This window comes from Patagioenas fasciata, chromosome 2 (assembly GCF_037038585.1).
Source record: "Patagioenas fasciata isolate bPatFas1 chromosome 2, bPatFas1.hap1, whole genome shotgun sequence".
Classification (NCBI taxonomy): domain Eukaryota; kingdom Metazoa; phylum Chordata; class Aves; order Columbiformes; family Columbidae; genus Patagioenas; species Patagioenas fasciata.
The window spans coordinates 73,755,899-73,774,361 of NC_092521.1; the positions used below are offsets into that span (position 1 = coordinate 73,755,899).

An 18,463-nucleotide genomic window follows, 5' to 3' on the forward strand; every position below is an offset into this window, starting at 1 on the left:
TTCCAGGGATGAGACATCCACAACTTCTCTGGGCAACCTGTTCCAGTGTCTCACCACCCTCATCATAAAGAATTTATCTCTTACATTTAATCTAAATCTACCCTCTTTTAGTTTAAAACCATTACCCCTTGACCTATTACTATAGGTCCCGTTAAGAAGTCTCTCTCCAATTTTTTATAAGCCTCCTTTAGGTACTGGAAGGCTGCTATGAGGTCTCTACAGAGCCTTCTCTTCTCCAAGCTGAACAACCCCAACTCTCACCTTGTCTTCACAGGGGAGGTGCTCCAGCTCTCTGATCATTTTTGTGGCCTCATCTGGACCTGCTTCAACAGGCCCATGTCCCTCTTATGTTTGGGGCCCCAGAGCTGGATGCAGTACTCCAGGTGGGGTTTTGTGAGAAGCCACAGGCATTTAGATTTTCCAAGTAAGTCAGTATGAAAAAGAAAAAAAACAACACCCCAAAGACAACAAAATTCTAGAATCATAAAAATTATATATGTACACATAAATATACACATTTTATAGTCTATTACATTCTAGTTTACCCATGCTTAGTCTTTATTCATTAGGAAGGAATGAAGCATTCATAAAGCAGTAAGGTAACAAATGTAATTTTCAAGATCAGTATTAGACAACAGTTTGGAAATGCAATTGTGATGTTTAAATGAACTGCATTTTATCATTTTCTAGGGAACCACCTTAAAACTCAAAATAAGGGAGCAAGGTATCATGAATTTGCAGTGACGCTCTTGCAAATATCTTTCTTTCCCAAAGGGTTAAAAATGCCACACCTCAAGTTGCACAAATATCCTCTCATGTTACGATGTTAGTTGCACAAATATTCTCCTGTGCTGTGGCATTAAAATCTCACACAAGCTGAAGGTTATACCTGCACTGGTGTGACGGTGCACTGGAGGCCTACCTGTTTGAGGTACACTGTGATCTTGGCAATGGTTCAACTGGGATTGGGCAACCCGACAGAGAAGGGTTTCGATAGCAGCGAGCCGAAGCTGTGCTGGGGAAGGGCACAGAAATCTTTGAGTTTGCAGTGTGCACGACCAACTGCAGGTGGGAACCCAACATGCTCCTGCATCAGGGCAGGACCCAAGGTCATCTTGAGAGTGCAAGACGGATGACAAGCAGAAGGCTGCTTGCACTGAGCACCCTGAGAAAACTCTGCAGAAGTGATGATTTAGGGCATATAGGTTGCTGCAAGACCCACAGCTGGTTACTCTTGTGCACACCTATGGGATGTGCTCCAGCGGGCCCTTGCTTCATAACCATTGGGGTGTTGTGGCATGTCATATGCAAAGTACACGCGAACAACTGAAATGTTCTCTGGCCTTTCATTTTCTCTTGGGGACTACAAGGGAGCTGTAGACAGTTTTCAAAACACGTTTTGAGTGAAAGTCTCCAAAGATTTCCATATGCATTTTGGTTCAGTAGTGCTCACTTAAGTCAATGTGGCTTTTGTGACACTTGGATTTAAAACACCAACCAGTACTGTGAAAGCACCTCCACAGTTATTGCAGGCATTAATCTAATGCATTTTAGGATGATTTACACTTTCACTTGTCACCTTCCATTAAAAGAAAAAACAAAATAGGTGAATTTGTGAGTTTCTCTAATATTTCATCAGGTTATTAATATAAAAATGAAACAAACCAATGTATTGCTTTAAATCTCTGCAGACACTTGCCTGTTTACCAAAGAGATTGTGGTCCGCTTCACAGCCAGGAAGGCATTTCTGTGATACTTGCATCGTGTGAAAAGACGGGTGTCTGCAGGACTATTGTTTTCCTCCCTTGTCAGCCACCTGTGTGTCAAGAGAGGAGAAGGTGGAGACGCAGTGTGGCTCTGGCTGGCTGCCCGGTCTGCTGAGAACCAGTGTTGTGCCAAGCGGCTGGGACACCAGTGCAGTGCCAGGTGCCAGCTGCTGCCAGGAGGGCTCTTGCCATGGGGGACAGAGAAGGAACCGCATGCTGCCCTTTGCATCAGAGTTTGCTTTCCGGGCTGTCCCTGAGGCAAGGCAGCAGCATGCCACACCATGTAGCAAATTCACAGGAAGCTTTGCAATCTGGTTATTCTAGTCTGCGACTGCAAACACTAGGAAATCGGTTTTCTTTGTTTATAAATTAGAGGTGCTCCATATTTATTTTTCTGAAGGAACTCTAAGGAGCTACTTTGTATTCTTAACGCCCTGAACCGGAGGTAATTTTAACACTGTGCATATTCTGGATACCTGCAGATGACTCACCTGAAGAAAGGGAGGGTTGTTTCATTTTAATTATATCATAATTTATACCACTCCCCCTGACTGAGATATCACGGTGAGGAGATCTGGCAAGCCAAGGAGAAGACAGAGAGATAAAAAAGTTCCAAAGGTTAATCAACCACCTCATGTCAGGCACAGGGTATTTAAAACACGTGACAGACTTTTTCCTTCATGTTGTCTTTTAGGGGCCAGTAAACAGCAGGTTCCTGTGAAGCTTCATGTAGCACCAGTACAAGTGGCTAGAGATAGGATTAAGATACAATTAACCACATGTTCAATAAGAAGAAGGGAGGAAATGAGAGAAGAAGGGTTGTCTAAAACACCCAGTCATTACTGCCCATGTTTGTAAGTGATGTGAAAGACTTGGAAAAACCAGTTGGAGCCAGTAGAAAACCTCTCATTAATATCGTTAGGCTTTGGATCAGGCCAGTGATGTTCTCCAGATAATCCATAGTTCCTCCACCCCTCTTTGCTGGCCAGTTTATCCAATCCCTTCCTTGTTAATTCAAGGAGAGTTTTTCTTGTTTCTAATTATGTCTTGCTTACAGGCGCAGAGTGAGGAATGCAACTGCAACCCTTTCTAAAGAGAGGAGCGTTACCCAATCTTGTCCCTGCATAACCATGTCTGTCCAATGACACGGTGGTGAACCAACTTTGTCTCAGCACAAGTTCTCCTGGATTAGTACCACGGGACAGCTTTGGAAGACCTCCATTCCTCTTCCTTTGTCGTATTCAGCTAACCCATATTTTCTGGAAAGGAGATAAACAGAAGGATTGGTCTCAAGGTATGTTAGCAAACAGAGAGAAAATTATTACTGTCTCATCACTTATTGATATCAAGGTGTAAAACTTCTGAAATGTATGAAGGGAGAGGTAAGAAATCTTTGCTGGTGTCAGAAGGGCAGGTGGTGGGGAAACCACTCTCCACATCAGTGATTGTGTCATGACATGCTGATGGCTAGGAAAAAATGCATTGTACATGATGCCAATGCAAGTATACCCAGAGAGAATTCCTCATGGTAAGTTATTTATTTATTTACCTGTTCACATCTGTAGCCTGGGTCTGAATTGTTTATAAGACTTTATGTACATCAGTCTTCAGACTTTATCTGCCTTCTTCAGATGCTTTCCTGACAACAGCATTCATTGATGCTTAATCCTTCAGGGGTATAAGTCTCAAATTAATATAATTCAGTGATTTCAGCAAGTTCATGAAGTCTGCATTTTGGATGGAAATGAATAAAATGTATGCCTTTGAGGGTGCATGTAGTAATTTACCAGCATGCAACTATGTTCAGTTCATGAAGAATTCCAGAGATTATATGTCAAATAATCTCATTTTTTTCTAAAGAAGCGAAGAATATAATTTAAGTGTAATATTGGCAAGTTTTCACATGCATGTAATACTTTCTGTGCTTTAAGATGTTATTCAACTAAGGCAATCACAAGTTAAGTAACTAACTCAATAGAAACAGCAGCAGCACCAAGTCTGCTACTTTTCTGGTTTTGCATGAGTACACTTGCATCTGTCTTTATCTATAGCATATTAATTTTTATTTAAGTACAGAACCAAGTCCTCTTTTTTATTTATGATGTTGCTATCAATCAGCAGTAACTGCTTTAAATGAAAGGTGCATCAGGTGATGCAAGTGTGAAATTAGAATTACATAGGTAACTATGAAATTCTACAAAATGTATGTTGATATTGATCCATCCTGAAACTTGAAAATGAAACCTTGAGATACCAGTACCTCCGAACCATGGGAACTTTCTAAATTTCAGTGAAAGACTGTACTGAAAAAATCTGTTTTAAAGTGAAGTGGCAGAAGTTTTAACCCAGTCTGTGAGCTAAATATAGTTGTGAACATTGTTAAAAAAAGCTTATCTCAGACAGTGTTAAATATTTATAGAGAGGACTGTGAGTGGATATAATTCTGATTATAGTTTGGCTACATTATATAAAGGAAAATAGAAATAGCCTTCTTGAAATCGAAACCCTGGTATTGAGTATTCAGTACAGACACAGCTCACTTGCAAATTGTTTTCTAAGGGCATTTGGTGACTAAATTATCTCGAGAGTGACCTCAGCAGTTAGTAGCTGCCGCCCCAGATGAAAGCCCATGTTTCGAAGGCGGTGGGCTCTCCTCGCTGCCATCATCTGCAGCTCCAGTTGTGTGGCTGGGAGGAGAGCTGGGCGCCATGTGGGGAGAGGCGCGGCCTGGCTGCAGCACTGGAGCCCTGAGGTGCTGCATCGGCCATGCACGCCGCCAGCAAAACTGGGAACGTGCCGTGTCCATAGCTTACAGAGAGAGCGAGAGCTTTCTCTTTTCTTCATTGCTGCCCTTGACCATGCATGGAATGTCCATTCTGCCATCTCCTTGTCAGTCCTGCCTGGCTTTATGAAAGCTTGGCCTGCCTATACCTGAATGACTGGAAAAGTGTCATGCCAACGAAAAGTGCTCTGCTGTGACTCCATGTCGCTTCTAAATGAACTGTTTTCAGACCTCTAGAAAGTTATTCAGGCAGCAGTCTCATTAAGTTTCCCTCTACTAGTTCTGCTAGGCTGAGAGGTCCAAGGGCTCTGCTTCTCTGCCACAAAAACACTGAGATAGAAGGTAACCCTAAGCATAGAACAACGTGGTTTAATGACAGAAAGCAGTAAGGATGAAGAGACTTTCAGTGACACCAGTATTTGGGAGGCTGTGAGTCACTTCTCTGAAATGCCGCTTTGACAACATCATACTCTCCCTGGCAAGGCAAACAAAGAGCGAAAACCTCACCGTGAGGAAAGGCTGTAGCTGGGTCACCCTGACCAGCACGCTGAGCGGGATTGCCCAGCCCCATACACTGAAGATAACATTTACATAAATTTGTTAATGTTTTGATTCTGATTTGGTTTGCAAGCTGGTCGAGACTGCCCAGATGCTTTTTCCTGTCATATGTTATGACAGGGTCTTAAAGACTAATTTTATATTTTCCCTCGATAATAGTATTGTCTTCTCTGACACTGTTCTCAGGTGAGTATGAGTCATGCAGCTCTTTGATTTGGGGAAATATCTTACATTACCATCTTGCCTAGGAAGGTTCTTACTGCAGCTGAGCCCAAGAACATGAGCTCTGACCCAGCTGGTGAGGTCAGTAGTCTGTTCAGGTAAATAATCCTTTCATTAATGTCAGTTTAAATGCAGACTAGGCTTGGGGTTTCAACTCCTCAAAAAGTTATTGTAAAATGAATGGTGGAAAAGAGAGGATATAGAAGGGTATTTGTCCAAAATATATAGAATGAAATGTTAGGGGAAAGCAACAGACTATAAAACTGTTGGGGGGAAAAAAGGAGAATGGAAGAATAAGCATGTAATCAACACCCAACTTTTAAAATAAAATCCCCAAAGGTCTACACTTCTTAGATTCAAGACTGTGTCAGCATATTAGAGACATATCAGCTTCAGTCTGGGTTATGCTGATGTCTGCCATGTCCACTTTTAGCCACATTTAAAATAACCTGTTTTTAATTTCCTCATGGTTGCGTCATTCACAGAAATTCCTCTCATTCTATTTACATCGTGGTTTAAAACCATTTCCCCATCTCTGTTCATATGCATCACGTTCCCCGCCCTGCGTGCGTGCTCTGAATTACTCTGCAAGGCAAAAGGAACCTCCCTTTCCAGAATACTTTTACCTGGCGTGACAGTGCTCAACCTGCCCTGCAGCAGCGTCGGGCTGGCGCTGCATCACGCGCCTGCTCGTCTGCCGTGCTGCACCGTCCCTCTCTCCACCTTGCTGCTTTCCAGACCACGCTGAGATCAAGCAGGGGTTTCCTCAACAGCCTTTTCCATGCAGAAGCTAGGAAAGAGTCTCTGGATTTCTCCATCACACTTCCAATTCCTTTTTCTAGGTGTAATAAGGCCGAATACCCTCCAAACGCTTCATGGACTTCAGTAAGTTTTGGGAGATAAAAGGAAAAAAATCTCTGAAGGGATCTATCTTTCAAAACAGAACAGCTTGTGAGATAAAAAGACAAAGGGCAAGTTTCAGTATTTCTACATATGCAGAAGCTAATTACCTTATAGCTCAGAAATAATATTAACTATCTCAGCTGAAGCTACATAAACCTTTATCTGTATCCACGTGTGCTTTCAGATGGCTTCTTTGTCATGTTTTCTGAAATTTATTATCTTTTTTGGTTCTTTCCACGGGAGCTTCAATTGACATCCCAGACATCTTTCACTGAGTCTCTAAAACCATGAAGAAAACTAAAATCTATGTTCCAAAACCCCAGGTTGTCCAGGGCAGAAACTGTCCTTGCTGCCTTCTAGATGCTGAACAAGTACAGTCTGGTACCGAATCACAAAGAAGGCTCCCTGCATGACACAAGATAAGTAAGACAAACAACAGACGAACTAGAGTCATCTCACTGATTTACTGTCTGACTATGGGCAGAGCCAAGCACAATAACCTTATTTCCCCGGCGCCCTTCTAAAGCAAATTCAGCCTCTTCACTGACATTTGATAATGTTATGTTAGTCACATATAGACCAGCGAAGACTTCGTATTTGTTCAAAACTACTCATAATTTTTATTCCTTATTTTGACATGTTCCTTTAAAATTGATGCTGTTTGCTCACAATTAGTTCAGGTTCCTAATAAAAATAGGACCTGTAGGGCTAAATCCCAAAACAACTTTCTGAAGAAGGGTGGCTCTGGGACTCAATGAGATGATCTATCAAGCCCTGAAAATCTCATTTCCTTTTTTTTTTTTTTTTGCCTGTGGATAGCAAAATAAAAGCATTTGTGACCTTGGGGCTACACAGCTCTAATTGTTATAATTGCATAGCCAGGAATTTTGCAATTGTACATTAAATCAACTTTCTTTCAGGGACTAATGCTTAAATCGCAATTTCTAGGTTGCTTAGAATGGGAAAAGGATTTATGTGGTTACAAATGTGTTTGCTATTAACTAAACCTAACCACATTAACTAACTTCCATTCACAATCTTTTCCTGCTATAAATTCAGGTTTTTTGTATTTTTGCCTTATTTTAGGCTCAAACCTGTTTTCCAGTTCTAGGATGGTTCTTAAACAGCTAAATCATAGCAAGAGATACGTGCTAGACTAGAAAAAAGGCTCAGTTAACTGGTGCATGTTAGCTAATGCTGAGCTAATTTTAACCTCTTTTTGCTAAATTAGAAACAAATTCTTTGGTATTAGACTTGTCTTACTAGATTCCTTACATGTTCAGTTAAGTTTATACTATACATTCAAATTCCTGAAACATCTCAGGCCAGTTCTAGCAGAAGATTGTAGTCTTAAAGGTTTGACTCAGTAATACTGCTAGCAGTGAAGGCGAAGAAAAGCAGGAATAATGTTTTGAAGACTGAAATTTGAAATCACACTGGTGATTAGTGGGTTTTTTAATTTTATTTTTGAAGGCCTAAACTATTCTGCAGCAGGGATTTTGTCATCTAAATGACTTAATATTAGGAAATCTATTGAGGAGGCACATTTAAATCGAGATATAGCTATACTGACAGGAAAGGGTTAAAAACCTGTCCTGTGGGGGACTGAACATGCTCAGTCTAGCAGACGTTTTATGAGATTGGCAAATACATGCAGCCCCTCTCTGAACTAATGCCCTTTGCCTAAAAAATGAGCATAGCACCCCGACTGTGGGGATTACAATGCACACTAGAAATGCCCCCTTTGCCCTTTTTTTGAGAGCTGGGCCCAGTGCCAAGGACGTTGGAGAAAGGCAGATTCCCATGCCATATGGCGGAGTGTATTCCCCGCATTCCACTCGGCTTTTCCGTCTGCTAAATGGGACTGAAGAACTGGGGCCATGGGCAACAAGTGGTGCCACGCCTAGTGCTCTGGAGATGCATTAGGATGATGATTTTGGTGATTAATAGGCTTTTGCTCTTTTGCTGTGCTATATAAAAAGAAGTGAACATAAAAAGCAAATGTGATTTTGTTGTTTCATGCTTCGTTATGACAGCCTTTATATACACCCAGAATGGTGTTTTGTAGGACCTAGAAAGGAAGATGCTATCAAACAGCAAACATGTACGCAATGCTGCTAGAGAGCAAGCTAACGTGAAGTAGTGAAGTCACTAGGAGAGGATGAGTGAAACTGGAACAGCAGCAGGACCACAAATGTGCAGAGAAGATACTGAGGTGTTTCCTTTATGAAAGAAGAGTTGAAGGAAGGGGTCAGTAGCAGTGAGAGTGTCACAGGGCCCACGGGTGGGGGGGAGAGGCAGGGGTGGGAGAGGCAGGAGCAGGAGGGATGCAGGCTGAGCGCATCCCTGCTCAGGTGCTTCACAGCGGGGCAGAAGTTACAGCTGAGGCAAGGGAAGTTCATTCAGGTTCTTGAAGTAACCAGAGCCATGTAGTTTGCTAATGATGCAGACAGGGGAATATTAGGTTTTGTGCTTGTGCAGCTTTAGCATCTATTGGAAGATAGGGAAGAGTTCATTTAGATCTGGGAGCAAGAAAGCAAGATGAAAAATGATGGAATAGATGACGAATAGAGCTATGAAATCAAGTTCCTGTGATTTAAAAGATCACCATTCATTTTTGGAGCTATGGTAGCTGACAGCATGCAGACTCTGAACCAATCCACTTAAAAAATAAAGTACGTAAGCTAGCCTATTTATTTTCATAAAGGCGCAAATTAGGAACATGCATATGGCTCATTACTGTGGTGTGTGGCTCAGATGACCGGGGTAATTATTGAACTGCGGCAATTCAGTCAACTTCTACCCATGGTAACAGGGACATTACAGACCAATGTTTTGCTTCTGCAAATTAGTATTTTTGTTTCTCTACCTATGGTTAGGACACTCAGCTGCCTCAGTTGCCCTTAGGCAGTCTGTATACATCAGGGACGAGGACCAGAAAGAAGCATGTACTGAGGAGATGGGAATTAAGGGGAGACTTCAGGCTGTCAAAGTAAGAGAAGACAAAATTAAAGATGACTACACTACAATAAATGTTCTCTTATACATTGGGGTAAATGCATCAAAACAGGTATTTTGATCATAATGCAAAAGCCTCAGTACAAAACAAAGGTGGATGTTTACGGTAATATTCCATTCATTTCATACAGAAAAGGTGAATGTGTCCTTTTCCTTTCTGTTACTGGCAAATTAATCCAATGTTTGAATGTACCCAAATATTTACAATCTGCCTGGGATGGGAGTTTCTTGCAGATAGCAATGTCATTGCCTGCATGCAGCTTCTGACCCAGATTTGCTAAGTCTTGCTTGCTGAGGAAGAAACTCTCACTTTTGGGGCCAGAGAAGCTGATTGCATTTACCCTGGTCACTGAGCTGGGCAAGACACTTTCTGATGGGCAGAATATGCTGAGATATGAGCTCGAGCCTGACAGGAGGGAAGAGTTTGGGGAAAGAGGTGACCATTAACTGGAACCTGGGGAACTGTTGCTGAGGCAGACAGGTGACAGGCGAGTCTGGCAGCATCTCCCTTTCCCCTTGCAGTCTCTTGTCGGAGTTTCTCACTGTCACTTTGCTTAGCCTGATCGCTCCTGTCTCCCTGTCCCTGCCTTAGCTGGTGGCTCGACCTGTCTGCAGTCTTTGCATCCTCCAAATCCTGACCAGAAAAGCAAGGTGAAGCAAACGGGGAGGGCTGGTGGGAGCAGGGAAACTCCTGAAAGCTCCAAGAGAGGCCAGGGTGGCCAACGCAGAGCAGGCGCACACTGCAGTAACATAAGCCGGGCCCCCCGCCTCCAGCTTGGTTCTCCTTTCACACGCAAGCCTAACAGTTGCTCTCCTGGGGGAAACGGCGCGAGGGGAATGTTTCCGAAGCAGCACGCTGAGATTTTAACGTGCCACCTCCATCGCCGCCAAGGCTGTGCCGCCAGGCCCATCGCACTAGTCGGGGTGCAAGGCCCGGGGTGCAGGGAGCCCCGCGCTGCCTGCCCCAGTGATGGGCTCGCACCGCTGGCTTGAAACACCCCGCAGAAGCCTGCCTTGCCGTGCCTGCCCAATCACGGCCCTTCAGCCCCTCTCTGACCAAAGAAGCTACTAATTTTAAGAGAGTTGTCTGCGTCGCCTCGAAGAAAAGAAAACTAAAGGTAACAAGAAACAAGGCATACGTGGCAACGCTAGGTGCTGGGCCGGGTGTGCGGCTCACGAAAAGCCTTCGTTCCCCGCGGGATTCAGCCTCGGGGGACAGCCGCCCGCCAAGCTTTGGCTTCTCCAAGTTTATGGCAAGAGAGGTGCAAGAGGGTTTGCTGAGCTGGTGCTGGCCGCGGGGTTTGTCCTTCCTCTCTCCCGCGGGTTTTCCCATCCCCTCCTGTCCCCCTCCGCGGCGTGGGCGGCCGCCCCGGCAGTGCCCGCGGGGGCAGCCGCCGTGTTTGCATTTGTCCCGGACAGTCACATGGAAACGGGTTTGCAGCGCCCCCGCCCGCACTCCCGGGCTGTCCGGGCCGCCGAGCGGGCAGCGGCCAAGCCGAGCCGCGAACAGCCGAGCCGAGCCGCTCGCCCCCGGGCGCAGCCTGCCCCGCCGCCCCCCTCCCTGCTGTGCCCCTTCCTCGGCAGGCACAGCCGAGCTGTCAGTACCCGCGGCGCAGCGTTGATTCCCTGCCGGCCCGGTGAGGAGTGCGGGGGGCGGCGAAGGGCTGCCGTGTGCCGGCTCTGCGGGGCATCCCCGCCCGCGGCCGGGCTGGGGAGCGGGAGGCGGCGGCGCCCCTGGGCAGTGCCACCCGGCGGCGGTGCAGGGCGGGGAGCGGGGCCGGGCGGGAGAGGTGGGGGTGAGGGAGGGGGCGAGGCCGGCTCTCACTCCTCTCTTCCCTCCCTCTCGATCCCCCCTGCCGCCGACCTTCGCTGCTGCCCCTCTGCGGGACCGCGTCCGTACCGGCCTGTCCCTTAAGAAGCGGCGAGGGAGGCCCGGCCATGGAGACCCTCGTACGCCCCGGGGCCAGCAAGCCTCCCAGCGGGTAAGCCACCCGATGCGACCGGGGACGGGCCGGCCGTCGCTCGCTGCCGCGGACAGGAGCGACTCCGGGCAGCCGCAGCAGGCGCTGGCCGGCCGGCCTCAGTGCCTTCCGTCCCTCTCTCCTTCCTTCTCTCGGGGCGGCGAGCCGCCGAGGTCGGAGCCAGCGCACAGGTGTCCGCGCCCGCCGTGCCGGGGGCAGCCCGCCCTGGGGACGCTGGGCCGGCGACGAGTGGAATGAGGGGGCACGGCCGGGGAGCGGGGCGGCGGAGGCAGGGAGCGGTGGGGTGAGCTGGGATGAGGAAAGGTCAAGAGCGTGAAAAGGTGTCTGCTTCGCCTTTCCGCTTTGGTAGGGGGTCCGGACCCCGCTGCCGTCGCTGCCGCTCCGTCTGCAAGACCGGAGAAGTTGGAGAGTGGGGTTTACGTTTGGGGTTGGTTTCTTGCAGAGGGGTGTTCGGGCCGGCCAGGCGCGCTCCGGTCCTGCGGAGCGGCAGGCAGCCGCCACTTGCCGCTCCCGTCCCGGGCCACCGCGGTTCGGAGCGGTCGGGGGAGGCGGGGCGCTGCGGGTCTTGGGGTAGATCGGGCTGGCGGACGGGTCTGGGGAAGCCCGCGGCCGCAGGCGTCGCTTCTCGCCCTGTGCGCCCGTCTGCATGTGTGCGAATAGCTGCCAGAAGCCTTTGAAAGGTTTATTGAGCTGTCCCAGCCGTGGGTCCCTCAGCCTTACCGCACGGCCGCAGCACAGGAAAGAAAAGCGCTGCCAGTCTGGGATTAAAAATGCCGAAAATTGCCAGGGGTGGGTCGGTGACCGCGGTGCCGGCCGGGCCTAGGGCGGGCGCTGGGCGGCTGCCGGCTGCAGCTCTCGGTGCCTCCTGCCTTGGGTGACAGGCACCGCTCTGGCAGCAGTAATGGTAAACAGCGATCAGCCCTAGCGTAAAACACAGGTGGATTCGGTTTTTTTCACGAGAAGAAGTAAATACAGAATATGCCACCAGTGTATTAATTAGTCCATTAATTAAACGATGAGAGCAGCAGTGAGAGGAAGTCCTAAGTGATCTCTTTTGTCAGAGCAGAAGCTGGGCAAGTTTTAAGAACTGTGCTGTCTGCTTGGTGCAATTTACTGCTCTACTTCACACCGTCTGCATGGACTGAAAAAGACTGTGATTGCTTCAGCAGCAATTTTAGTTCTAACGTTTATGTCCTAAATTAATTTTCAACCAAATAGATGACAGCTCTAAGTAGGTGCTAGTGGGCTACTGTAGTTTTGTTAGGTTTTATTTCCTTAGTTTCTGTGTTTGATAGGAAGTCTTGTAGTGCCTAACTCAGAAAATAGAACAGGGAGGTATGAGTGAAGATGCCTTTATAGAGCCATAGTAATGAAACCGTTTGCTGCAACGTTGCTTTGACTTGCAGAGCATGACATAGCTTGCTACTCTGTAAATAAAATGCTTATTTCGAGTTGAAAATGAGCCTGTGTGATCGTAACCTTTTAAGCCTCTATAAAAACAGTGGATATAATGTGCCTTCCCTCTCTATTTAGAGAGTAATAGTATAGCTGCTTTCTAAAATTCTGATGAAGAGGAAGATCTAGGATGCCAATTTACACATGTGCTTTGAACTAGCATTTCTCAGATGCAGTGCTGATTAAAAATGTCTTGATTGCTAAGTATCCAAAGATTCATTAAAGAGTTTGAATTTGGAACAAGAAAGTGTAATGTTAATGCATCTCAGGGATGAGCACTGGAGTCTGAGGGCATTTCTGAACAAACCTCCTCAATCCTACGTAGCCATTTTCATCTGTGTAAACGCAGATATCACATATATGAGCAGAAATTACAGAAACTGCATTAACTTCAGTCAGATCGCTCCTGATACGGCTCTAAGAAGCTAATCCTGTCGTAAGGTGAAGATGTGTTTGTGATATTGTATAGCAAAGCGCATGGGTGTTAATCCACTCCTGTGGAAGCTGGTGGCAATGCTGTATGTACTGATGGAGACTGCCTGTCTGTTTCCTCTGAGCTGATTTCAGCCTCGACATACTGCTTGTTGTCTTTTCTTGCAAGCCAGAGGTTCCCAGATTGGAACCCCTGAGCAGCCTGGTCTAGTGGAAGGCGTCGCTGCCTGTGGCAATGAGGTTGGAACTAGGTGATCTTCAAGGTCCCTTCTGATCCAAACCATTCTATGATTCCATGTGCCTGTGCTGTCAGCAGTGGGTTTCACCGAACAGTTAGTAATTCCCAAGTTGCTGATGTCTGTACTGGCAACTGGTGTATATTTGGTCCATAATGAGGTTTTACTCGTTCAGTGAGGAAGTCCAGTAAGGCCAGGAAAATGCAGCAAGAAGACAGCTTCGTCTGTTCTTGGTTCCTGTGCGAATCCAAAGGTGAGCTGCATCTATGGAGCATGCCAAGGGAACACTGGCTTTTAAGGCCACTGTGGCAGAAATAGTTTCCTTTCATGGCAGAAATGCTGTACACATTTCCAGCTAATTGAGTTTCATAACTTGCAGTTATGAAAGCAAGAGGTTAAAATAACTGCAGCTTCACAGTTTTTAACAAAATTTGGGCAGAGCTGTTTTGTCTCTATGTAAATCATTAATGCAACTTTACGAGTTTCCCTTGTTAAACAGTGAAAAAATGTATCATTTGGTACAGGGTAGAGCAGCTCTACTGTGTGCTTTACACAGATAAATTAACCTCGTGTTTCATGGCACAGCCACTTAAGAACTGCACATTTAAAAGCGGGATACTGTTTTCATTTTGTTTTGTTTTAAATGGCAAAGGAAAAATGCAGTTTGTGCTGGTGTTGCAAGGTTTTTCCCATTTCTCAGTTTCAAAAATAATTGTAGACTTCAGTATGAAGAATTTTATTATTACTAACTGCTAGGCACAAGTTTTGTAAAGCTTTACCAGGTCCATAATGCTTTATTTAATTAACATTTATTTTAGTTTATGAAGATGAACTTAATCAGTAGCAGCAGCAGAAATTAGGATTTATTATTCTGTGATCACGCAACAGGTGCTAGAAGAGAGAAATACACTAGTTTAAAACCTACTGCTTTGGTGGCTGCATATGCTCTTCAGTAGGGAAAGCAGCAATAGGCCTCTGTGGGTGTCTTGGTTGCTGACTCTTTTGACTGTAGAGTAGTGTCATTGACCTACATTGGTTGTAAGTGGCATAGGAGGCTCAAGTCAAAAATGAGACTTGCAGGATCGGTTCTTTTCCACTCCATTAGTTGCTCCACAGAGTGCAGAGCATCTTCCCCTGTCACTGAAAGCATCTCCACCTCCCAAGGAAACCAGCGATTCCTGGATCCTTCTTCATGCCTTTACATCTGAGCACAGAAAACCTTCCTCTGGAATCTTAACCAAATGTGGGGAAAGCCTCTGTGTTAAACAAGATATATGAATGCTTTCTTTAAGTAGGATCTTTATTTTCTGTGCTGCAGCTTCCTTCCCTGTCTCACAGGGCCTTCTAGTACTAACACATACAGGTACGCCTGACACACTGACTTTGGAGGGACTCATCTGCTGGGTTGAAGTGACCCTGGAAGTCAGATAAAGACTGTGAAACATCAATAACGCTTACATGCCGAACCTGGAAAAGCAAACCCGCAGATACGGGGCAAGTTGTGGATCTCAACTTCTTAAAACTTTTTAATTTTATTTTTTACCACATAGTTAAGCGGGTTACTTTGTGAAACTGCACATCCAGCTTAAAAAAAAAAAGGGGCAGGGAGAAAAAAGTGGTTATCATGCTTATGTTTATCATATTATTTGTAAAACTTGACCTGAAAAGCCTGAAGGGAACTGTTGTCTGCAGAACATCTATGTGAATGTCTGTGTGCTACTGCTTGCACCATACTCTATCTCCATAATCTGTCTTCAGATGTTACAAGATTTAGGGTATACAGGAAAACCTAAATGAGTAATCTGTAAATCAAAATTGGAAAACTGGGCAATTTGCGTATGTTTCCCTTCCTTTGTATTTATATGAGATTTCAGTGTATTGTGCAGAGTACTGAACGGCAAAGGATGGTGACTGTAATTAGAAATGTGGAACAGCCACGTGGTACCTGCTTTGAAGGTTGTTGCCTGGGCCTGCTGCAAGAGTGACATTTGTGCTTTTGGCTTTATCCTTTGTGTTGTGGCTCAGTTTGTACATGCGCTGCTCCCGCAGAGTTCAAATGGTGCTTCTTATGTGCACAGCTGAGCCAAGGGACTTCTCTGTAATACGGTTTTCTGGTACCACAAGCAACATTAGCCCTGTCGTCCTCTCACAGCTAGAGTGGGTCCAAAGTACTTATTCTCCTATCTTACTTTTGCCCTTTTTTTTCTCTTTCCTTTCTTGCAGAAATCTGTTAGTCTTGTACCAGAGTAGAGGATGAAATAGATAGCCTCTTGAAGTCTCTTCTATTTCTTGGCTGTCTAGAAGGTTCAGGATTTGTTTTCACTCTCCCAGTCATCTCTCATTATTTTCTTTCCCATAGATACCTTTTGTGGTTTTTTTAGTCTTTTTTTTTTTATACCGCTGCTGCCACTGTTAGATGAGATTGAGCCTTCTCTTTCGTGTTGTTTCCTGTCTCATTTGTTCTTCATATCTTTCCCTTGTAATTCCTGCTTCATTTTTTCTGCAGGTTTTGCTCCTGTAAGTTCACATCTTAGTCAAATTGCTTGTCGTTATGAAAGTGCTTTACTGCTCAGCAGGAAGTAGCGCTACATTTTGATGGGACAGATTTCACTTGCCACCCCACCGGGGCAAGCCGCACCAATTACAGTGAATTTTCCAGGATGCTGCACTAGATAAAGTTGAGGAAAGGGAGGGTTAGCTACAGTTTAGAGCATTCACATGGGTGCAGTTTTAGATGATGCCGACCATTAAGGAAAGCAACTTCTTAAATATTTATTTTGAAGTCAGTTCAGTAAATATGTGGCTGCTTTGTGCATAGTTAATCTTGCTAGAGAAGTTGTTTATTGTTTTTTTGCTGAGTACAACTGATTAGGGCAAGAATGAAGGGATTTTTTTTTGTCTTCAGGGGAATGAGAGTTTCTCATACATGTGTATATATTCTCAAACATCTGTGGTGTTATAAATATTTGTTAAGACTCCTGTTGTCACAGACTTGAGTTATCTCGCAAACGTTTATGCAGGCTTCCTAACAATATTATTTTGGGTTAAAGAAATACATGTAGGAGACACCATTTTGTTTATATAGGTAAAAGTGTGAGCACATTTACTTGACCAGCTCCAAAAGCAGACTGTGGCAGAGTTAGGGAAATACCTCACTTCCCCTGAATCACAATTCAGAGCCTTAACAAGTGTTCCCCTGTGTCTGGCCTTTAGCTACTACTCTGTTAGCATCAGCAAGCACTTGATTTTCTGGCAACGACTATGTTCAGTATGCTGCAGCTTTTTGTGTTGCCCTGGCATTGTGATTTCCATGAAAATTGACAGCTTTCACACTTTAATGCTGCTTCTAAGAGATGAAGGGGTCTGTAGAAATTTATTTTTCTGTAGCAGCTTGAGCCAATTCCTGCATTAGAATTTGAGAATGGGAAAGACTTAAAATCTGTTTTCAGCTAAAACTGTGATTTAAAGATCTTTTAAAAGCAGCTGCATTTCCAGCTAATGGAAATTAAAACCTTTATTAGTATATTAATCTTCTTAATGTATAGCGTGTTTCCAGAGCTGTTAGTCAACCAGTGAGCCAGGCTGCTTATCGTTCAATAAGTGATGCTGGGAATAGTATATTGTTGTCATAGTTTCAGCATGAGAGTGTCAGCGATGAGCCAGGGACTTAACCCATGCCAAGGAGTGAGTCACAAGGATTGCGTGGCAGGGCCACACTACAGTGGCACTAGCACACAGCATTTCGTACCCCCTTTAGTCCCCTCACACCAGAAATGTCTTTTCAGTTTTGTTGTTCCTCCAGCTATTGAGTGGACTAAGACACTGTGCATTTGTGCAGAGTAGTCACTGCAATCAGAGAAATGGGAAAGAAAATGGATTGAGAATGGTTTTTTTTCTGTTCACGTTCATTTGTTTTTACTCTAGCTTCCAGATAGAGAGTGCCCATGGAACAAAAAATTTAATTTATTACTGCTGATGCTGTAAATTCAACCCGATATTTGCATGTTAAGCTGGGTTTTGTGTGTTCCTTGGGATGTGTTGTATGGAAGAGAGTTGTGAGTCTTGGGTCTCCTTTGGCAGTTTCGGTGATGAAATGGAAGGTACTAAGTTTTCTCTGGTAATCAGAAACAGATACGACCCTGGTATACTCTTTTTTTTTTTTTTTAAGGCTGTGAGCATCATTGAAGCAGGTAGGAGAGAGGCGTAAATGAAGTGAGACCGTGGTGTGGGCTGGGTCCGAGGTACTTGCAGAGATGGCAGTAGACAGGCTGCATTTTCATGTTAGGTTCTGTGACCTTCCGTGTCTTATTTTTATTAAAGGTGGTTGGCATGTGCAATAGTTAGAACATTGGTCTGTGAATTGCTCTGCCTCTGTTTCCATGTTACTGTGGCATATGCAAAGAGAAATGGCTCAGGAAGGTGTGACAGAGAGTCCCTCACCTAAGTAATAAGCAGCCAGGTAATTAGGGAGCTTGCTTACAGAAAACCCACTTTCAAGGACCTGCTTGGCACAGAAAGGGCTGAGGATTAAACCTTTACTACCTTTTACTACCTCAAATTGCCAGGACCACCCAACAGCCTGGTGTCCTCACTTTTTCTTCGAGCAAGAAGCCAGGTAAATGCAAACCTCGCTATTCCTGAAGCTGTTGTGTTGCAGTCAGTGTTTCCGTAGTGAGCTCTTGCAGTCACCCAAAGGCTAGAAGAAAATAGGAACTTTCTGAGCCATCTGCGTTTTGTGGCATTAACAGCAAAAACTTCCTCAATAAACTCAATAAAATAAGCAGATAAGACACAAAGTCATACCACGGAAGTGGAGCTTGAGGAAGATAATTACGTTTTATGTTATCAGTGTTCTAAATATAGTCATATTGTAAGGTTCAACAGCAAGTACCAATCCAGAAGTACTTAATCACATAGGTGTTACTTTATGTTTTCAGCAAGAGTGACTAACAAGCAGTATGATTCTATTTGCCGTATCTGTTTTTCTTCACTGTGTGTTGGGTTTTATTTATATTAATGCATGCTGTGCCAGTTGACTGTTACTGATGTTTTATTGTGAAGTTGAGACAGAAGGGTAGAGCTCTAGTTTTTTGGTTATCAAGGGTTAAT

General features: G+C 44.9%; 1 protein-coding gene and 1 long non-coding RNA gene across 18 annotated transcripts in view; one reads left to right on the forward strand and one right to left on the reverse strand.

Annotated features, from left to right (window-relative positions):
* Positions 1–534: 534 nt before the first annotated feature.
* Positions 535–11,001, reverse strand: LOC139827196 (uncharacterized). The gene is made up of 2 exons (XR_011737512.1): positions 10,855–11,001; positions 535–3,025 (listed from the first exon to the last, which is right to left on the reverse strand). It is a non-coding gene; the product is annotated as an uncharacterized lncRNA (long non-coding RNA).
* The window catches only part of COBL (cordon-bleu WH2 repeat protein), a 175,255-nt gene continuing 159,760 nt past the window's right edge, over positions 2,969–18,463 (forward strand). For 12 of the 17 annotated variants that reach the window (XM_065831036.2, XM_065831039.2, XM_065831041.2 and 9 more), the window contains exon 1: positions 11,056–11,231. In XM_065831036.2, coding sequence (XP_065687108.1) covers positions 11,188–11,231 — 44 coding nt within the window. In that variant the 5' untranslated portion in view covers positions 11,056–11,187. Of the gene's footprint in view, positions 3,061–10,054; positions 10,368–10,714; positions 10,887–11,055; positions 11,232–18,463 lie in introns of those variants that run through there. The other 5 variants (XM_071804407.1, XM_071804406.1, XM_071804405.1 and 2 more) reach the window with 5 other exon arrangements.